General features: G+C 41.2%; 3 protein-coding genes across 3 annotated transcripts; 1 reads left to right on the top strand and 2 right to left on the bottom strand.

Moving 5' to 3' along the window:
• Positions 1–3,490: 3,490 nt before the first annotated feature.
• Positions 3,491–5,117, bottom strand: LOC141822096 (myb family transcription factor PHL11-like). The gene is made up of 6 exons (XM_074709521.1): positions 4,868–5,117; positions 4,686–4,762; positions 4,540–4,597; positions 4,377–4,452; positions 4,192–4,261; positions 3,491–4,131 (listed from the first exon to the last, which is right to left on the bottom strand). Exons 1-6 carry the CDS (start codon positions 4,971–4,973, stop codon positions 3,790–3,792), a joined length of 729 nt encoding a protein of 242 aa, XP_074565622.1. The 5' UTR covers positions 4,974–5,117; the 3' UTR covers positions 3,491–3,789.
• Positions 5,118–9,556: 4,439 nt separating this feature from the next.
• LOC141821460 (putative myosin-binding protein 5) lies at positions 9,557–11,244 on the top strand. Its single transcript, XM_074708887.1, is given in 2 exon segments — positions 9,557–10,046; positions 10,049–11,244. Coding segments are annotated over 2 exon segments (1,686 nt in total).
• A 63-nt stretch (positions 11,245–11,307) lies between these two features.
• On the bottom strand, positions 11,308–18,416 carry LOC141818883 (potassium channel AKT1-like). Its single transcript, XM_074706298.1, has 11 exons — positions 18,140–18,416; positions 16,947–17,312; positions 16,697–16,754; positions 16,291–16,608; positions 15,932–16,177; positions 15,730–15,828; positions 13,262–13,294; positions 12,951–13,136; positions 12,615–12,810; positions 12,439–12,516; positions 11,308–12,348 (listed from the first exon to the last, which is right to left on the bottom strand). Exons 1-11 carry the CDS (start codon positions 18,334–18,336, stop codon positions 11,486–11,488), a joined length of 2,640 nt encoding a protein of 879 aa, XP_074562399.1. The 5' UTR covers positions 18,337–18,416; the 3' UTR covers positions 11,308–11,485.
• Positions 18,417–18,514: the final 98 nt, after the last annotated feature.

Here is an 18,514-nt window from a genome sequence, read left to right on the forward strand (position 1 = left end):
CCTGCGAACACAGAGAATGTCAGTGGGAAGGCCAGGGGGTGTCCTGGCGCGACCACTCCGACGCTCAAGTCAGGGACGGTGGGAGGAAGAAGATGAACAGTGAAGAAGAACTTGAGCGTGAAGAGAGTAGAGAAAATGAGAGAAGTCGAGAGAGATACCTGCTGAAGGGAGTGGTCATTTTAAGGGGAGATGAGCGTGTATACCTGTCACGTCATCATTTAAGGAACGTCCCATCATGATTAATGAAGTGTCAGGGACAATCGAGTTCCCTGTCCCATCGTCGGTAAGTAGTCATCTTGTCATGGGCCATGCGGGTGTCAGAAGGATGGCGGTAATAAATAGGGGTATGGGCTTGTCAGAGTTATGATGGGATATGTCAGGGCACTATGGGGCGATCCGGCGATTCGGCTTGATGGGTGGTTTGAAGGGCAAGGGTGGTGGCCGGCTGGCGATCCGATCGCTCAGTGACTCGACAGCGCACCACGCATAGCAGACGGAGCAGCGCAGAGCAGGGCACGTAGAGCCTGCAACGGTGCCTCTGACACATGCGTGGCTCGCGCAGACAGTGCACCACACATAGCAGACGGAGCAGGGCACGCAGAGCCTGCGACGGTGCCTCTAGCACATGCGTGGCTCACGCAGACAGCGCACCACGCATAACAGACGGAGCAGCGCAGAGCAGGGCAGGACATGGCCGAATGGGGACATGGCCGAATGAGGACATGGCCGAATGGAGATATGGCCGAATGGGGACATGGCCGAGCCGAATGAGGACATGACCGAATGGGGGCATGACCGAACCGAATGAGGACATGGCCGAGCCGAATGAGGACATGGCCGAATAGGGGCATGGCCGAATGGAGACATGGCCGAGCCGAATGGGGACATGGCCGAGCCGAATGAGGACATGGCTGAATGGGGACATGGCCGAGCCGAATGAGGACATGGCCGAATGGGGACATGGCCGAGCCGAATGGGGACATGGCCGAGCCGAATGGGGACATGGCCGAGCCGAATGAGGACATGGCTGAATGGGGACATGGCCGAGCCGAATAAGGACATGGCCGAATGGGGGCATGGCCGAGCCGAATGGGGACATGACCGAGTCGAATGAGGACATGGCCGAATGAGGGCATGGCCGAATGGAGACATGACCAAGCCGAATGGGGACATGGCCGAGCCGAATGAGGACATAGCCGAATGGGGGTATAGCCGAATGGAGACATGATTGAGCCGAATGGGGACATGGCCGAGCCGAATGAGGATATGGCCGAATGGGGACATGGCCGAGCCGAATGGGGACATGGCCGAGCCGAATGAGGACATGACTGAATGGGGGCATGGCCGAATGGAGTCATGGCCGAGCCGAATGAGGACATGGCCGAATGGAGGATTTGGCCAATGGGCGAACCGAATGGAAGAGTGATTCGACAACTACCTTGTCCCGAATCGAATGAGGAGGCCATTCGATAGCTCATGCTGAAGGCCGAATGAGATATCATTCAATGGCTTCCTCGAACGAGTAGAGAGAGAGAGCACTTGGTCAACTAAGCCTTAAAGATGCCGCCTATGGGCCTTTGGGTGAGACGCGGATCGGACTCGAGTAGAACCAGAGGGTCCCTATGGGTTATTCCCGTAACATGATGTTTTTCGATTGGATTGAATCGGATCTATTTTTGACACCCATATGAAAATGAAAAATTTCTTAATTAGTGAAATATTTAAGAAAATTAGCGATAGAAATTATATTACCCGCAGCTATTATTTGGACAGAAAAAATTTTGTTTATAATTTTAACGATCGAAACCTAATTTCTATCACTAAAATAGCATTTGAACTTAGTTTCGATCGCCAATATCGCGACCGAATATATATCAGTTGTTAATTTTAGTAATCGAAATATAGTTTCGTTTGCTATTTTAGTGATGGAAATAATTTTCATCACTAAATACATTTATGATGGAAAATTTGCCGACTCATTTTATTTCGTTGTAATTCAGTCGCTAAATAGGTTTTAGCGATTGAATAGCAACTAATAATTCCAACGCTAATTGTGGGTATTTGTTAGTAGAAATTAACGTATGACTTTGTTTTATATTTTATGTTGTATTATATTTTTTTAAATTTATTGAATTCACCTCCTCGGATTGAAAATTTTGGCTGCGTACAGTATTGGTGGAGATCTATCAGAATCTCTAATTATATGGGGAGCATGCCTTATTTATAATACTCAATTCATTATCGGCCCATTAATCCAACAAAAAGTGATTTCACCCTCCCAAACGGTCCAATATATATAGTCGGCCCCATAATGAGGTATAAATAGATAAATTGAATACCAAACATGCCCTTAAGAGGGAGGGTATAACCTAGGATGATGAAATCTTCAAGATTCGACCTGTGCCTTATCTAGTAAATCTACGACCAATGATAACGATAGAGATTAACTGATTGTACACACGCACATTCATATATAATTATACAAAACCTTAATCAATATTAATTAATTACTTAATGAGTTTTAATTTTTAATGGTATAAATTCGTATATCACAAATAGCATATATATATATATAGTAAGCCCATCAAATAGTGGTATAAATCCAATAAGGATGGGCCGAAGGACTAAGTATAAGATTAAGGCTAGCAAAACACGCTTACAAATGTAAATAGTTTTTAATTTTTTTTGGCAATCAAAATATCATTTCGATCACTATTTTAGAGATGAAAATAATTTTTATCGTAGCTAATTTAGTGATAAAATATAATTTTGATTGCTAAATCCATTTACAATAGAAAATTTGATGACTCATTAATTTTATTCGTTGTAATTTGATCGCTAAATAGATTTAGTGATTGATTAGCAACTAATAATTCCGTCACTAAATATGGATATTTTGTAATTATATATATGACTTTTTTATATTTTATGTTGTATTATTTTTTTTTAAAATTTATTGAATTCATCTCCTTTGGTTGAAAATTAGACTATGCTATTGATGGAGATATATCATAATCCCTAATTATATCCAAAAAATATAATATGTTGTTACCCTTTAAGATGATCTTCGCCAACCCGAAGATGCCAATCCAAATGCCTCTACCCGACACCCGAAGGTGATACAGGTTATTAGTTTATCAATCTAGCAAAAGATGATTTCATTCACCCCAAGTGGTTCAATATTATCAATCCTATAGCGAGATATAAACAGATAAATCAAATACGTAACAGACCCAATAGGAGGCATAACCCAAGGCGATGAAATCCTCGAGATTAACCCGTGCCTTATCTAACAAATCTATGACCAATGATAACGATACATGTTAATTGATTCTATACACATATACATTCACATCTAATTATACAAACTCTTAATCAATATTAATTAATTACTTAATGAGTTTTAATTTTTAACGGTATAAATTGGTATGTCATAAATAACATATAAACCCACTAAAATAGCGGTATAAATCAAACAACGATGGACTAAGTATATAGATTAAGGCTAGCAAAAATACTTACAAATGTAAATAGTTTCAAATTTCTTTTCAAGTACAAGAAAAAATAACTATATATTTCTGATCCAAAATCGCAATATATGGCACTCTCAGTCGTAGTATTTGATAATTCACAGCCACAGTATGAAGGGAAGCTTATTGATGAAGATGAGTGCAGTCCACGACTTCAAAGTCTCGTACTTTACTGGGAGATTCATCCTCACTTAGTAGCATTCGTTCCCAGCCAATTCGGCTTCTCTTAACTCAGACGATACGATCAGTTGTTTTCTGTTCAAATTTGCAGAGTTAAATCGCTTCCTCTTCCTCCACCAAACAGTTCGCAGCCGCTTCCTCCTTTCGCATTCAGGTCCAGCAGCTTCGCCTCTCCGACCTCCTCCCGCTGCCCCTCCCGGTAGAGCTGGAAGCCTGAAACCCTCCTCTTGAAGCCTCCTCCATCGCCTGATTTTGGATTCAGCTCGTGCTCCGCTTGCAGCTGGGACTGAGAAGAGGCGATGATGGCTTCTAAACCTACAGAGGCTTTCATATCGAGCGAGATGGTGGTGAGAGCTTTCTCTAGTAATGCTTGCAAGTATCTGCTTTGAGCCTCAATTCTCGTCTGCAGTTTCTTTTGTACCTGAATCGAGCAGTAAAAATGGAGAACTCCAATAATGATAATAATAATTCACAATCTTACCTCAAGTTGGTCGTTCAGCCTTCTTTGAACATCCAATTGGTACCGTAATGCCTCAGCGATCCGCATGTCTCTGTTACAGTTCCAAAGAGTCAAAAGCTTTATTTTATTTTTCAGTGTTTTAGCATCTCCAGCTAAAATTGTTTTAGAGGAAAGTCGAAGAAAAATCTCTGATTAATTTTGTATACCCAACGTTTTCTCGTCCAGAAAAGCTGCTGCAGGTGTCGGAAGAGCAGTTCCTACTCCAAGTTGAGTTCTTGCTTCCTGTTTGTTACCAATTGCACACAGAAAAAGGTTAATCGATAGTAGTAGTTATTGTTATTTGGTGGCTGCTTGTTTAATTCCGCTCACCCTCGTTGCTTTCGATCCCTGTTTGCTCTCCTCGAGATTGTCTTCCCAGTCTGTATTTCTGTATCATAAATAGGAATTACTCAGTCACGATGAGCGTAACAGCAGAGAGGAACAGAACAGAGGAGCAGGGGAGAGGAGGAGGGAACCTGCAGGTGGCTTTTGAGATGGTACAACGTCAACCCCTTGATGCCCATCAATCTAAGCACCGATTTCGGCGTTGCTTCTGCGCTCGAACAGTGACGACGACGGTCAACACGAGATCCTCAAATCAAATTTCCAAGTACTAAACGAAGAATTAACAGATAAGGAGTGAGAGGATCTCGGTTACTGTCTGCTCCACCGAGCTTGGCGACGGCGTCGACGAAGCGGTCATGGAGGTCGGGCGTCCACCTCAGCCGAGGCCTCGTGTCTCCGGACTGAACAGCCCCTGCCATGCCCCCTCTCTCTCTCTCTCTCTCTCTAATTTGATCTCCAGAGCTCAATCCACGCAGGCACCACAAAAACAGAGGAGAAAGAGAAGGAAACCGTATGAGAGGACGGTAAGCTCGGAAGATTCTCGGCGACGAAGCTGACAACGAGTAGCATTTAAAAAGAAGGAAAGATACTCGCGATCGCTGTCTTCGATTAATTAACCGATCCATAATCCAAAAGCCATTCTCTCTCACGGTCGGCGAAATCTATCTACCTCTTTCGGCAGCACAGAGGACAGGACGAGCCGCGCCGTTCCGCCGCGCCGCGGATCAGGAATTAAACCGGAGCCGCGGGCTGTCGGGAGATGCAGCTAAAAGCGGTCGAGCAGATGGCAGTTAATTAGTTATAGCGGTTAGGTTGGTCCGGGGGAGGAGCAGAAGCGCGGGCACGAGTGGCGTGCGGGAGGGAATATTCGGCCGTTGCCGCCGTCACATCGTTGTCCACTCCTAGCTTCGCTGTCGCTGCTGTTATTTCGCTGATGTCACCATCATCATTAAATTCTCATTAAATTTGTTACGATTCATGGATCATAGATAAATTAAAATTTTATAATTATCATTAAAAAAAATATTATTTCAATTTTATCAAAATTTACTCTTTTTTTTTCCACCTCAAATATGCTCCAAAATGATGTATCACTCTAAAGATTTTTTTATCTATTGTAAAAAAGTTTTCACTATTAAATTATTATACATTGGTTCTTTTTATAAAATTTTTTTTACTTTGCCCACCCCTTCCACACCCAACGCCCAATCCATCTGTGAGGAAGTCCCACGACCATCTGTGAGGAGGTAAATTGCAATTGACCACGACGGAGGACGGAAGAATATATTATTTGACTTCGGCTTGAGATTCGAACTCTTGCCCTCTTTCTGCAAGTCTACAAATCCGTCATAACCAACTCAGCAATGTCCCCGAGAGCGATGTATCACTCACTCTGAACAATAAGATGAGAGTAGATAAACTATGATATCGAATACCTTAAAATGAAAAAAATATAATAATTCTTTCACTCGAATATCAACTCGATTAAGTCCGTGGGAACAACTAATACCACAATCAAACTCAACCGATGAGTGGTCTGAGATTAGATCAGGAATATCAAATTTTGTAAAATAAAAATATATATCATGCTATGATTTTGCATAATCCTCCTAAAGTGGATCCAAATTTAAATTTTAATCCTCTCCAATTCAATCTTGATCTATCATATTTCTATCGAGATGGGTGGAAAGAAGAGGGACCCATGGAATCTAAGAAGCTTTCGCCACCCGTTGGATGGGACCCACGGTTTTGAAAATTTGCAAAAGAATCTATGCTGCTTCATTATTACAAAATAAATTTTGAAATAATTATATACAGTGAAAAATAATATTTTATTTAAAACATAATAAATGTATAAGTATTTATATTTTAATTATTTTTATAAAATACTTAGCTTATTATAACTAAATTAATTATATTTGTCGTGAATATGTTACAATTAAATGAGTCGGTTAGATACTTTAACTAAATAAAAAAACATTTTTTACAGAACAATATGGTATAATAAAAAATACAAAACACATCTGTTTCATGTTTTTAAAAAAAAATATAATTAAAATGCGCCTCTTGTTTTTATTATATTATCATCACATTTTTTTATTTAAAAAATTAAAACAATATCTCACCATAATTTTTTATCTTAAAATATATTCTTTTTACTAAATTAGTCTAATATTGTTTAGTAATTCGAGTTAGAATTACGGTAATGTTTTAAAGTTTTTTTTGCCCGTGCAATCGTAACGGTAAAGTATTTTAGTAGTCAAATATTTATAAATTAATTTCTAATTACCGTATATTATAGATTAATTTCCTCTAATAGAAAGATAATTTTAGAATGCTGATTACGGAGAGATGTATTATTTGTGCTTTCCGATTTACTTTAATGATCAATAACAAATTTTCGTAGAGTACAATCGATCACTTTTAAAATTAATCGATTTAAAGAACTGAATACCTAAATTATTTAAAAAAATTAAAATTAAATTTCTCTGATATTGATTACGGCAGTCTCAAATAACGACTCTAATACTATTTTAATTTGATTAAAATTATTCAATTAGATCAAAATTACTTCAATACTACCATATCAATTTTTGACAAAAAAATTTTTTATAATGTGTCATAATTTTAATCAAAATTCAGAGGAGTTTTAATCGAAATTACTACAATAATAATGGAGTAATTTTAATTAAAATTGTTTAAAAAAATTTTGAACTACTAAAAATGATAATTAAAAAAAAAAGGATAAAATAATTCAACGTAGAGGGATTTAGGCATCTTGCATGTTACCCATCAAACATCTAATCCCCTAATTAAAGTGGGGAAAAATATTATTCTTAATCGGAACTAATGTGATTAATTTAAAATATAAAAGTACAATTTAAATGATGTACTTTTAGGGCGTAGCAATTCTATAAGTTACCAAATAAAATATCATATGGTGCAGCGGCATAGTGCCTGTGTAATTTCTTAAATATTTATAATTTAATTTTTAATTATGATGCATCATAGAATATTTTATTCTAGTAAGATGATAAATTTGAAAAGTTGGATTATTGGGCCGTTTTATAAGTAATTTTAAATTTATCCTAATGATTGGTAGGAAATTTTCATAAAATGACGGGACATATAATGCTAATTAAAATAATAAAAAAATTGAATTATGTTAAATTTGTATCAAAACATTTGCAATCCAATTAAAAATCATATCAATAGACTAAATAAATCAAGAGATAAAATAAACAGATACTAATCAAAGCTCTACGAAGTATTTATAAGTCTCTTGAATCCTTGAATAATTTTATTTTTTTTATAAAGAGGTAATTATTTATTTAAGACACCATTTCAGATTATGAGATTTTTTTATTTATAGACGCACTCCGCACTCTCTAAAGTACAAAAGAAATAAATTTAAAATAATTACTAAATTTAAAATTGAAATTGATTTTTAATTTAAATTTTTTTGAAAATCTTAAGTACTGATACAAAATATATATCAGTCAAGATCTATTATTATTATTTTATAATTCATGTGTTTCCATTTCATCGTATACTAATCTTTTTCTTAATTGAATAAATTTAGAATCACAATGTGACCTTTAACAAAATCACAATTTTAATAAAACTATCCTCAGCCTAATAAGAGATAACAAGAAAAAGGACCTCTCCAGCATTGCCATGACAAAATTTTCGGTAGATTCATCAAGACTCAATTTAAATTTCAACTATGGCATATTATAGAGTATTTTTCTTCAATCGGATGAAAAATTTAGAAAGGAGAGAGTTGAAGAGTCATTTACGCTTTCAGATTTATCCGATAGTCAGATTAAGAGCATCAATATTCAAGATTAATTAGATTTATCCGATAGTCAGATTAAGAGCATCAATATTCAAGATTAATTAGGTCTATAAAAATCTAGATTATCAGGGGTTGGGTTTTGAGACGGGCACAGAGATTTGGACGTCATTTGTCCGATTAATCTTGAAACAGAAGAGTTCTTTTATCGTCCCTCCCTTTGAATGTTTTACGATTGGTATTCTTCCATGCATCTTCTATTGCTCTTATAAAGTGTTAGAAATTTGAATGGAAAGAGAAGGTATTAGAAAGAGAAAGCTTCTTTGTGAATGAGAATATAGTCTCACATTGGAAGTTTCAAGGCATTGTTGTTAGTTTATATTGTGTCACAAACATTAATGTTATGAACAAATGTAAGGGGAGAGACTTTCTCTCCCGCATGGGTGCGTAGGGGGTGCAAATCTAGGGCCCGGATTGCACTACCTGTAAGGTAACTTGTTTGCGAGCGCGATCTGCACGCGTCGAATGTTGGACCGATCAGGGGAAAATTTGCCCAAGCGAATAAATCAATATTTTGCCACTTGAAAACGTTTTCTTTTGCTCAAATGAAGAGATCTAAATCTTACTAAATTGTATTGTAATTCAGCAACATATCAATCTCTCCGGCAAAGATTGTCCAACATAAAGAATTATTCTTGATCTTCTGCCCCGTGTTTAATTTCCGGCAATTGTAAACCAGGAATGAGTTCCGGCATCCACGCTGAAACTCTGGAGCCCGATGACCAGTTTTAGTTTTTAGCGCTCCGCATAATCCGCTCTGCAAGACGTTATCGGATCGATGCCTGATTTTTCTCCACTCAAATAATTCGAATTTAGAAACCACAAATTAGTCGAGCATTTCAAAAGGAGATTACGAGATCGGAAGAGAAGAAGAAGAGGGAAAGACAAGGCCGATCTTTCTCCTCTTTCTTTCTTTCTTTCTCTTTCGGCCTTTTTCCCCTGCAAATTAGCATTAATTCTTAATAATTCATGGCCTGGTTGCTCATCAATTAGCTACCTTCTATTTCAATGAACATCGAGAACTGGATTCTTCAGGTTGGTTAAGTCAGTTTGAAGCAATTCTGCACGATCTGCAGATTCGTTTTGTGGGATTTGATCTTCAGCAAGAATTTCGGCTTCCATTTTTGTGTAATTATGCTCGCGGACATGGTCGCCGGAATCGCAGCAGCAGCAGGGCAGCAGGCGGCGCCGGCGCCGATGACGAAGCCCAACCGCTTGGTCTCCGCGTCGCTCGCGGCCGTCTCCGAGCTGTGCCTGATCGCGATCTTGCTGGTCGACGCCGTGCTGTCGTACGCCGCCACCAGATTCGCCCGCGCCTGCCGCCTGCAGCCGCCCTGCCTCTTCTGCTCGCGCCTGGACCACGTCCTGGGCGGCGAGCGCCGAGGATTCCACCGCCACAGCCTCTGCCACTCCCACAAGATCGAGGTCTCCTCCTTGATATACTGCCACGCCCACCGCCGCCTCGCCAGCTGCCGCAACATGTGCGAGCCATGTCTCCTCTCCTCCGCCGCCCCGGCCCCGCGAAAGCCCAAATTGCCCGTCTCTAACGCCGCCGAAACAGAGCACCTCGGAGACGTCACTTTGCTCTACGGAGGTGGCGATCTCGGACAGGCTTCCGTGGGTTCCTGCTCCTGCTGCGGGAGCCGTTCGCCTTCCGTCGCGACGTTCTTCAATCCAAAAAGAAAAAAGTCGTCAAAGTTGACGGCGCCGGAGTCAATGGTGCTCAGGCCGGACGTCGAGCACAGTTAAGAAAGAAACAGGGGAAGAACTCGGAGCTGCCGTGGACGCATGCCTTCGACCTCATGTCGCACGTCGGCTACAGCGAACCAAAGATCACGTCGGAGTCCGAGTCGGAGATGCCATTCGACGACAAGGAAGACGACGGCTACGACGAAAACGAGGATGGATACTCGCCGATGCACGGCGTTATGGACATCGAGGAGTCGTGTTCGACGAGCGCAAAGCCGCCGGTGGAGGATTTGCTGACCGAGCAGCTCAGCCACTCTAACGCTGTCAGTAGTACGTCGTCGTCGTCGTCGGATTCGGAGACGAAGCCGGCGGCGGCGCAGGGGCTGGAGGAGATCAACTGGAACATCGTCGATACCAACGTCAAATCTGTGAACTCAACGGAGAGAACGATCGAGCTGGACGCCTCCTGCTCAGCCGGGTTGCAGAGCATCGTCGCCGACGTGGAAGGGGAGGCGTCGGCGGAGCGGCTGGGGCAGCAGGTCGAGCACGAGCAGGACCGGATGACGGTGGCCGCGCTGTACAAGGAGCTGGAGGAGGAGCGGAACGCATCGGCGGTGGCGGCCAAGGAGGCCATGGCGATGATCAACCGCCTGCAGGAGGAGAAAGCCGGGATGCGGATGGAGGCGCTGCAGTACCTGCGGATGATGGAGGAGCAGGCGGCGCACGACCAGGAAGCCATCCACAACCTCAACAACCTGCTCACGGATCGAGAGAAAGAGCTGCTCGATCTCGAAGCAGAGCTCGAGAGTTGCCGGAAGAGGCTCGGCGAAGTACCTACCGAACCGGCGGAAGAGAAACCTAGCCATGAGACAGAGTTGAAACGCATGGCGGAAGGCTTTGAGGAAGAGAAGGCTCAAATTTCGACGTGCTTGAAGAATCTACAGGAGAAGATCGATGACGGTGGATGCTGCGGATCTCTGCGAGATGAAGTTTCGAGGCTGAAGGATCGATTGCACGCGCATTACGCGGAGAAAGAGATCCTTAGCCGCGCTGTCGGCGCGCTGAGATATGGAACCGACGGAGTGAGCTTAGTGGAGGAAATGGCATGCCAGCTCAGGGAATTGAGGAGAATTCCCGTGACGTAACCCTAGCGAATCTAGTCGCATTTCCATTTCCGGATCTTTTTTACTCGATCTGGCATCAATAGGTCTTGCCTGTGCAGGCTTTTTTTAGTACTAAATCTCCGGAAAACAAGGAACGGATACACGTGTTATTTAGCAGTTAATATAATACTGAATTGTTCGCCTATCTTCATCTCTCATCATAATTCATAAATTTTGAATAATAATAACAGATTATGATCTATTTAAACTATATAACTGCACCTTAATTATTTTCCCCGGCGAGAACCAGACGATCACCGTCCCTTATCAGCCTCACGTCGTCGATCTCCGCGCCGTCCTCCGTCAGCACTTTGCGCGCCTCGAAGCCAAGCTTCTTCGACCCTACGTCGAGCAGCTCCTGCAACGAGTTCGGGAGCAGCACGAGCTTCCCCTTGACCGTTTCGCTGCGATCCGGGCAGCTGATGGTCACGCGCGGCGGCGGCGGCGGCGGCATGCACGCGCTGCTCATGCTGCCCCCTTCGTCGGGGAGGAACGGTCTCGGAATGCCGCCGACGAGCGGGGAGAGCAGGCCGCCCTGGTTATGCCGCCGCCGGGCGCCGACGTTGGCAGCTGAAATGACCCCAAACAGCGAGTTATGGAAATGGGATTGGTCCCGCGATGAGGACTGGAACTCCTCCGCTGCCTGCGGCAAGACGGGCTCGCTGCTGAACCGCCTCACGGGCGCCAGCGGCGCGGAGGAGCAGTCGGAGGCGCCCTTCATGGATTCGAACAGAGCTTTGATCTCGTGGTGGTCCTGCTGATCCGCCAGACTCCTGGGCGTCCATCCGTGGTCTTCGGCGGCGTCCACGTTGGCTCCGTGGCGGAGCAGGAGCTCGACCACGGGCAGATTCCCGTCGCACACGGCGCGGTGGAGCGCCGTGGTGCCATCCTTCTTCGCCGCCGTCACGTCTCCTCCGTAGCGGACGAAAGCTTCGAGGAGGTCGAGGCTGCTCTGTTCTGCGGCAGTGCAGGCGAAGTAGGCCATGTCGCCGGCCGAGAACTCTGCGCCGTGATCGCTCAGTAGTTTTGCCACTTGCTCGTGCTTACCGAGAATGGCCTCCCACAAGGGAACGCTCCCCTCAGAATCTGCAAGCCATTACAAAATACATATGCACTGGAGCGATCGATGGATACATACACGCATAAAACTTATGGATAAGTTTGCAGTGCGCCTACCTTTGCTGTTGGGATCTGCATCATAATCTAGCAAGAGACGAACACAATGTTCACTTCCTTTGGAAGCTGCTATATATATATGTATATATATCGAAAGAAACAAATGAAATTAAAATTCCTTGTGGCAGATGAGATCTCTGAAATCCACAAGTGTCAGAAATATAGAATGCTAACCAGTGCTGTGTGTCCATTGTTATCTGATTCATTTGGGTCCAAACCGCGTCTTAGAAGTTGATGGAGCAAGAAGTCGTCTTCTCTGAGTATGGCAAAACATAGCGTGAGGGGCAAGTCCAGTCTACCCCGGGTCAGCATGCTTTCTATCTCCTTTAAGAGTCCTTCCATCAAAGGATTATCCCTTTGCTCTTTAAGGTACTGTAACATGAGAAGATGGTTAGTCATGTATGGGAGAAGTTAATTTTATGCATTTTTGGTAGCACAAACGTAGTTAGTGAAGTGCTATATTAATCACTCAATTCTAGCAACAACATGCTGCCATTGTATCATATATGTACCTGCAGGAGGTTACTGATGATGATTGTTCCATCTCCAACATTTGACTGAACAATACTAAGGAATGTAGTGCGGTTTAATCGCAACAACTGGCACAATGACCTTGTTCGAACTGTCAAGAATTGTGGTCTATAACAAAGAACACCAATCTCTCCGAGGAGATCTCCTTTCTGTGCGATCCGAACAATCTGCGGAATAAGCACAAGATGCCCATTTAGAAAGTGTGTCAATGCTTTAATTCACAAGAATAGACCTGATGTTAATCAAATATAGCCTTTTTCCTTTCAGGGAGTTAAGGGGAAAAACAACTTGCCTCGTCTGTTCCGTTCCTATGGTCTATTAGCTCCTGCAAAGTAAGTTAACACATCAGCTTTGAAGCAAGAAAAATGAGTTCTATGGGAAATATATCTATCTTGGAGGATTTTTTTGTTATCTATCAGATTACCAACTGATTTTAGACTGTTGAAGAAATAGGAGAGAAACTAGAGATTGCTAGAAAGAATAGGTTACGTGGTCTTCTATTTTCCTAGCCCAGTTTCCTAAATTTTAGGTTGGTTAGTTATTCTGAAATCTAAATACATGGGTTGTATTCTTATTTCATATAGCAATAAAGAATTCTCTTTCTTTGTCCTTCCCCTAACAAGGATGCCTCTTCTTCTTACTGCAAAGCCTTCCATCATGCTTTTCACATCCTAGCAGGTAGATCAAATTCTCCCTCATGAATCTGGTGTCATTAGAAATTCTACTCTCCAAATGTTTCCGGCCACGCCGCCCAGAAGGCCTTCACTGTACAACATTATTATCAATTTCTCCCCTCGGTGGAGTCCTATTTCCATGATCCCAAAATTTTAAAGCACGACGTATAGATGATTCATGGTCTAGTTACTTGTTCATCCTACTGCATAACTCTATCCAATGCCTTAGCATGAGTTCTTGGTGCTATTCTAGCATGTCCACACTCCTCTTCTCCATCGTAAGTTGCGACTCATAATGCTGAACAAGGTCTTGGAGGCTGACGACAAGATTTGTGGATGTGTACATACTTCGTACTCTCCTCTTGTTCATTGTTCATGCAGCAACCATCCCATCCATCAGATTATTATTGGGAGAGGTTTGGATAACCACCTACTGCACATGTTACCTAAGAAAATGCCAACACCCACAAGACTGCTAATTAGTTTTGTTAAATAAAACAATTTCGGTTGTTCCTCCAAAATTCCACCAGTTTAAATTTCTCCAACTACCTATACGTCTAATTCTGCCTTCAAGGTAAAATCTAAGACTCCCTAATTATTTTATTCAAAGGCATCAACACACATGATAGGTAATCACAAATTATTTTTACTCTTCATCTTTCCACCTTAGCACTTATTTTAATGGTTCTCATATTTTTGTTAAAGAACAATGCTCTTAATAAAAGTATATATAAAGAAACCTCAAAGAGAAGTCTGGTGTGCAGGTTGTTGAATAATTCTTGTATATTTAACACAATTTTCTAGAGCACGGTTTGGTAAATATAGTTTCACTTTTTGTTCAGTTCAAGATCATCAGAAATGTCTTAGATCATTCATTTTTTCATCTAATCTCTCTATCTGAAAATGATATTCTCTTAATTGTCTATCTATCTATCTTTATCTATCTATCTATCTATCTATCTATCTATCTATCTATCTATCTATATATATATCTACAAAATCATCATAAAAGTGATGGCTCTACAAGGATCATGAGGCTAAAAGTCTATCTTCGTGAGCACTTTCAATCTAAGGATTTAAGTGACCTAAGATATTTTCTTAGCATAGAGGTGGAGAAACCATTGCAAAAATATACTGAATATGCTCAAGGAAAATGACATGTTGAGAGCTATGCCAGTTGATATCCCTGTAGATTTGAATGTCAAATTGATGACAGAATAGGAGCTATCATTGATTGATCTAGAAAGGTACTAAAGACCTTTTTGAAAATTAAAATATCTCATAGTATTACTTCCGAGAGAATGGTCCTTAATTTCTTGAGGCTCTGACTCATGAGCATTTGAAGGCAAAGTATTCTATGGTATCCAAGGAATGCTCTAGCAAAAGCTCTCATATATTAAAGTCATCATCACCTTTAGATTGTGGAGTACATTTATTTCCAACAAGCAATCGTACACAAACTCTAATCCAATTTCTACAAGTGGAAAAATCACATAGAAATTGATTGCTACTAGGTCAAAATGGGGTAATAATTCAATGAAATTATCACATCATCTTTCAGCTCCAATAATAATCTGCTAACTAAATCCTTAAGATTCGGATTGAGTATATATGTAATAAGCTAGATTTTTATGATGTCTTGGGAGGGAGATCTAGAGACCTAAATGTAAATATTAAGGGCCTACTTGTGAATATGGTGACCAGGATTAGAATGTAATATAACAAAACTATGAACAATATATATAGGTAGAAGGGACTATCTGAGATAAATTAGCCCTTTGTCAGAGGCAACTTGGTAGCATGGAAAGCAAGAACTTTTGTAGCATGATCTAGAACTGAAGCTAATAAGCAATCACAGCCACTTCGTTTGTGATATTAGTATGTCCAAAATAAATCAGCTAGTTTAATTCCCAAATTTTTAGTTTAGTTATTTTTCTAGAGTCTGTAAATACACATTTAATGGATTGCATTCTTATTTCATATAACAATAAAGATAACTAGGTTATCACTGAGATGATACAAAATTTGGTAATTTTTAAAGTTAAGTGAAAAAAAACAAAATTCTCAAATGACACTCCCTTTTTACCGCTGTTCCAGTCACTAGTATGTAAAAGTCTGTAGGAGCTTCATTCTGCAAAATCACATCTTCCCTTGGAGGATAATACTCAGCTTTCATCTCAGAGACCTTCAAAAATGTAAAAGATGAGATACTGAGGTGAGAGCAATATATCTATATCTATTTTGTGATAATCAGGCAAAGTCCGGAGTTAGAAAACTATGATGGTTACCAGTTGAAATAGCAGGTCATTAGAAACGCCATAGAACAAGTACACCCTTTGAACAAGCGAGTAAAAAAGATAGTGAGTGATGCTGGATCTGATGGCTTTTGGAAGAGCATCCAGCGTCTCTTGCTGTTGGATCCCTTCTGAGTTTGTCCTGAACTTCAAACCAAGATGTGAGATCATTTGTTCTTGTAAGCGCTCAGGTAGTTGATTTCTTTGTGCAAACCCTGTGGCTGCTTGGATTGTATCCCTCTGCAATGATCATGACACATCCTTAATGTTTTGAAACGAGATTAAACATTGGTTGCAAACTCAACTTGCTGGATTCTGAATGGAATGAACAAGTTTTGCATTGAGAAACTTACATATCTTCTAGTTCTGCTAGTTCTATGAACTACCAAACTGGTCATATTTCCTATTAAATAGGCTGTTAGTCCAAGGTTAAAGTGCATGTAAAAGATGTCGAAAATCATCTCTCCCATATTTACAGCATGCAAATCTCCATAACCAACAGTTGTAAGAGTGGTGATTGACCAGTACAAAGAGGTCACATAGCGAATCAACAAGCTTTGCTGATGGAAATCTGGCACAGAAGAACCAAACCAAGTTCTGCTTGGATCGTGATACCTTGAAGCAAGAAGGTAAAAGAAGCACCCAGCACAATGCACAGCAAAGATAGTCACCTGTGAGATTGTTATGAAATGACAGTATCATTAGAATTATCCACTGCAAAAGGTATGTGAATGTATAAACTTAGGTAGAGATCCTTACAAAAATAAGTTTTGCACATCGGACCCAAAAATAATTGAAGTGCCTATCTTTTTCTAGCCTGGTAAATGAAAAGATAGCGTGTGTGTGATTAGTTGGGGGTAGTAATATCTTTACTCAGAGAACACAAAATAATAGTTAATATCTAAACACATAATTCTTGAACCATGAGATTTGTCATTAAGAGTCAAAAACATTCACATGATTCATGAAACATGAAAACAGATTGAAGAACAAGATTTCTTAGTCATACCTAGCAAATAGTGCACTAACTCTTCTGAGACGCCAAAGCCGAAGCATGTTGAAGAATCCATAAGAGCTGAGCTTATGCGGCAGCAATTTTAGTGCAAATTCAGAAGGGATCGTGGAAGCAACATCGAGAACAAACCAGGTGGTCACATATTTCCATGCTATTAGCTTAGGATCATCCACGAGCAAATAAGTAGTTCGATCAAGGTAGGCTACAAAGAAGGTTAAAATGATGTCAATGGCAAAGAGCGCATTGACAATGTTGTCCAACAGGGCAAGAGTTCCCTTTGCATGTCCAAGGAATCCAAATTCAAATGGAGAAACCCAAGCAGAATAAATAACAAGAACAATCAAGAAATTCTCCCATGCCCTGTGGTAGAATTTCTAACATCAGAAACGTATACAATAATGAAATCTCCAATCACTTCTCTCCCAGACGAATTAAATTACTACTTATGACTTAAAGAAAAGTAAAAGCAAAGTTACCACACAAAAGATTTAGACAACATAAACACTGGCGTTTACATTTAAAAAAAAAACAGACAAAAAACTAGAAACGAGAAGGAAATTTTTTGTATGCAAAGGAACTCTCTCAAGGAGTACAAAATCAACATTTATACATCTAAAAAATTGGACCTTAACTATATGCATCACAATCTTAAAGCCTATGGCACTTAACTGGCACTCCTAAATCTTGCGATATTTTCCCAAAAAATTAGACTTGAAATTTAACTTAACACATAATTAATACCTTTACAGATTTAGGAGTTAGGAGAGGAATTCAATTGTTTCCCAAAAGAATAAAATAGGTTAAAGGCTATTCAACGGGAATCCCACACGAAACCTGTGATTGATGTTTCGTAAGGAATATTGATCCAGAAGAAAGTTTCGGATTCTTCAAGAGTTTATGACAAAAAAGGGTATAGAAGAAGGAAAAAACTATCTTTTTGCAAAGTCGAGAAACCCTCCAGGCTTAGTCGGGCGAAGTATCTAAATTATCAAAAAAGAAAGCCTACTCCTGTATACTTTCCCCTTTTTGTTTTCTCATTTTTCCCGTGAACGAAAAAAAAGCGAAGAACAGAGGGAAACCCCAGGAAACTGGAAAGCTTTCCATCCAGAGAAACCCCCGCGTCCCACGATCTCCGAGGCGAATAAAGAAGTAGCCGTAGTAGCGGCAGAGGAGAGAGAACACAAGACCTGTATCGCCGATCATAAGGGGAAACGATGAACCACCGGAGCATGACCCTGCGGTTGCTCCTGGCCCCGAGGGAGGGAAGAATCCCGCTGAAGATGCTGTGATGGCTGCCGTCCCTCGAGATCTCCTTCTCCGTCTCGAGGCCGCACACCATGGCCCTCCGCATGTTAAACACCTTCGCTGTACGCCTGAGCACCATACTCGATTGATATTACCCCACTCCCGCTCACCGACCTCTCGTTATCTGGATTTAAAGCACCACAAGGAACTCGATTGGCGATGGCGACGGCGCCTGGCCAGAGCGCGAGCGAAGAAGGCAGCCTGGAAAAGGAAGGAAGACGGCAGGATGTTACTTGCTCTTGTTTCTATTTATAGCT

This window comes from Curcuma longa, chromosome 2, assembly GCF_044706935.1.
Source record: "Curcuma longa cultivar G26 ecotype Majalengka, Jawa Barat chromosome 2, ITB_CL_G26_1.1, whole genome shotgun sequence".
Taxonomy (NCBI): domain Eukaryota; kingdom Viridiplantae; phylum Streptophyta; class Magnoliopsida; order Zingiberales; family Zingiberaceae; genus Curcuma; species Curcuma longa.

Bases quoted from the DNA above. Each gene is read 5' to 3' on its own strand.
- LOC141818883 (XM_074706298.1), bottom strand. From the start codon at position 18,336: ATGGTGCTCAGGCGTACAGCGAAGGTGTTTAACATGCGGAGGGCCATG. The intron at 12,517-12,614 runs TGGTTAGCATTC...TATATATACATA, and splicing joins TAACAATGGACACACAGCAC to TATATATAGCAGCTTCCAAA. The intron at 12,349-12,438 runs GTAGGCGCACTG...AATGGCTTGCAG, and splicing joins TGCAGATCCCAACAGCAAAG to ATTCTGAGGGGAGCGTTCCC.
- LOC141822096 (XM_074709521.1), bottom strand. From the start codon at position 4,973: ATGGCAGGGGCTGTTCAGTCCGGAGACACGAGGCCTCGGCTGAGGTGG. The intron at 4,598-4,685 runs GTTCCCTCCTCC...TTTATGATACAG, and splicing joins ATCTCAAAAGCCACCTGCAG to AAATACAGACTGGGAAGACA. The intron at 4,453-4,539 runs GTGAGCGGAATT...GGTAACAAACAG, and splicing joins AGGGATCGAAAGCAACGAGG to GAAGCAAGAACTCAACTTGG.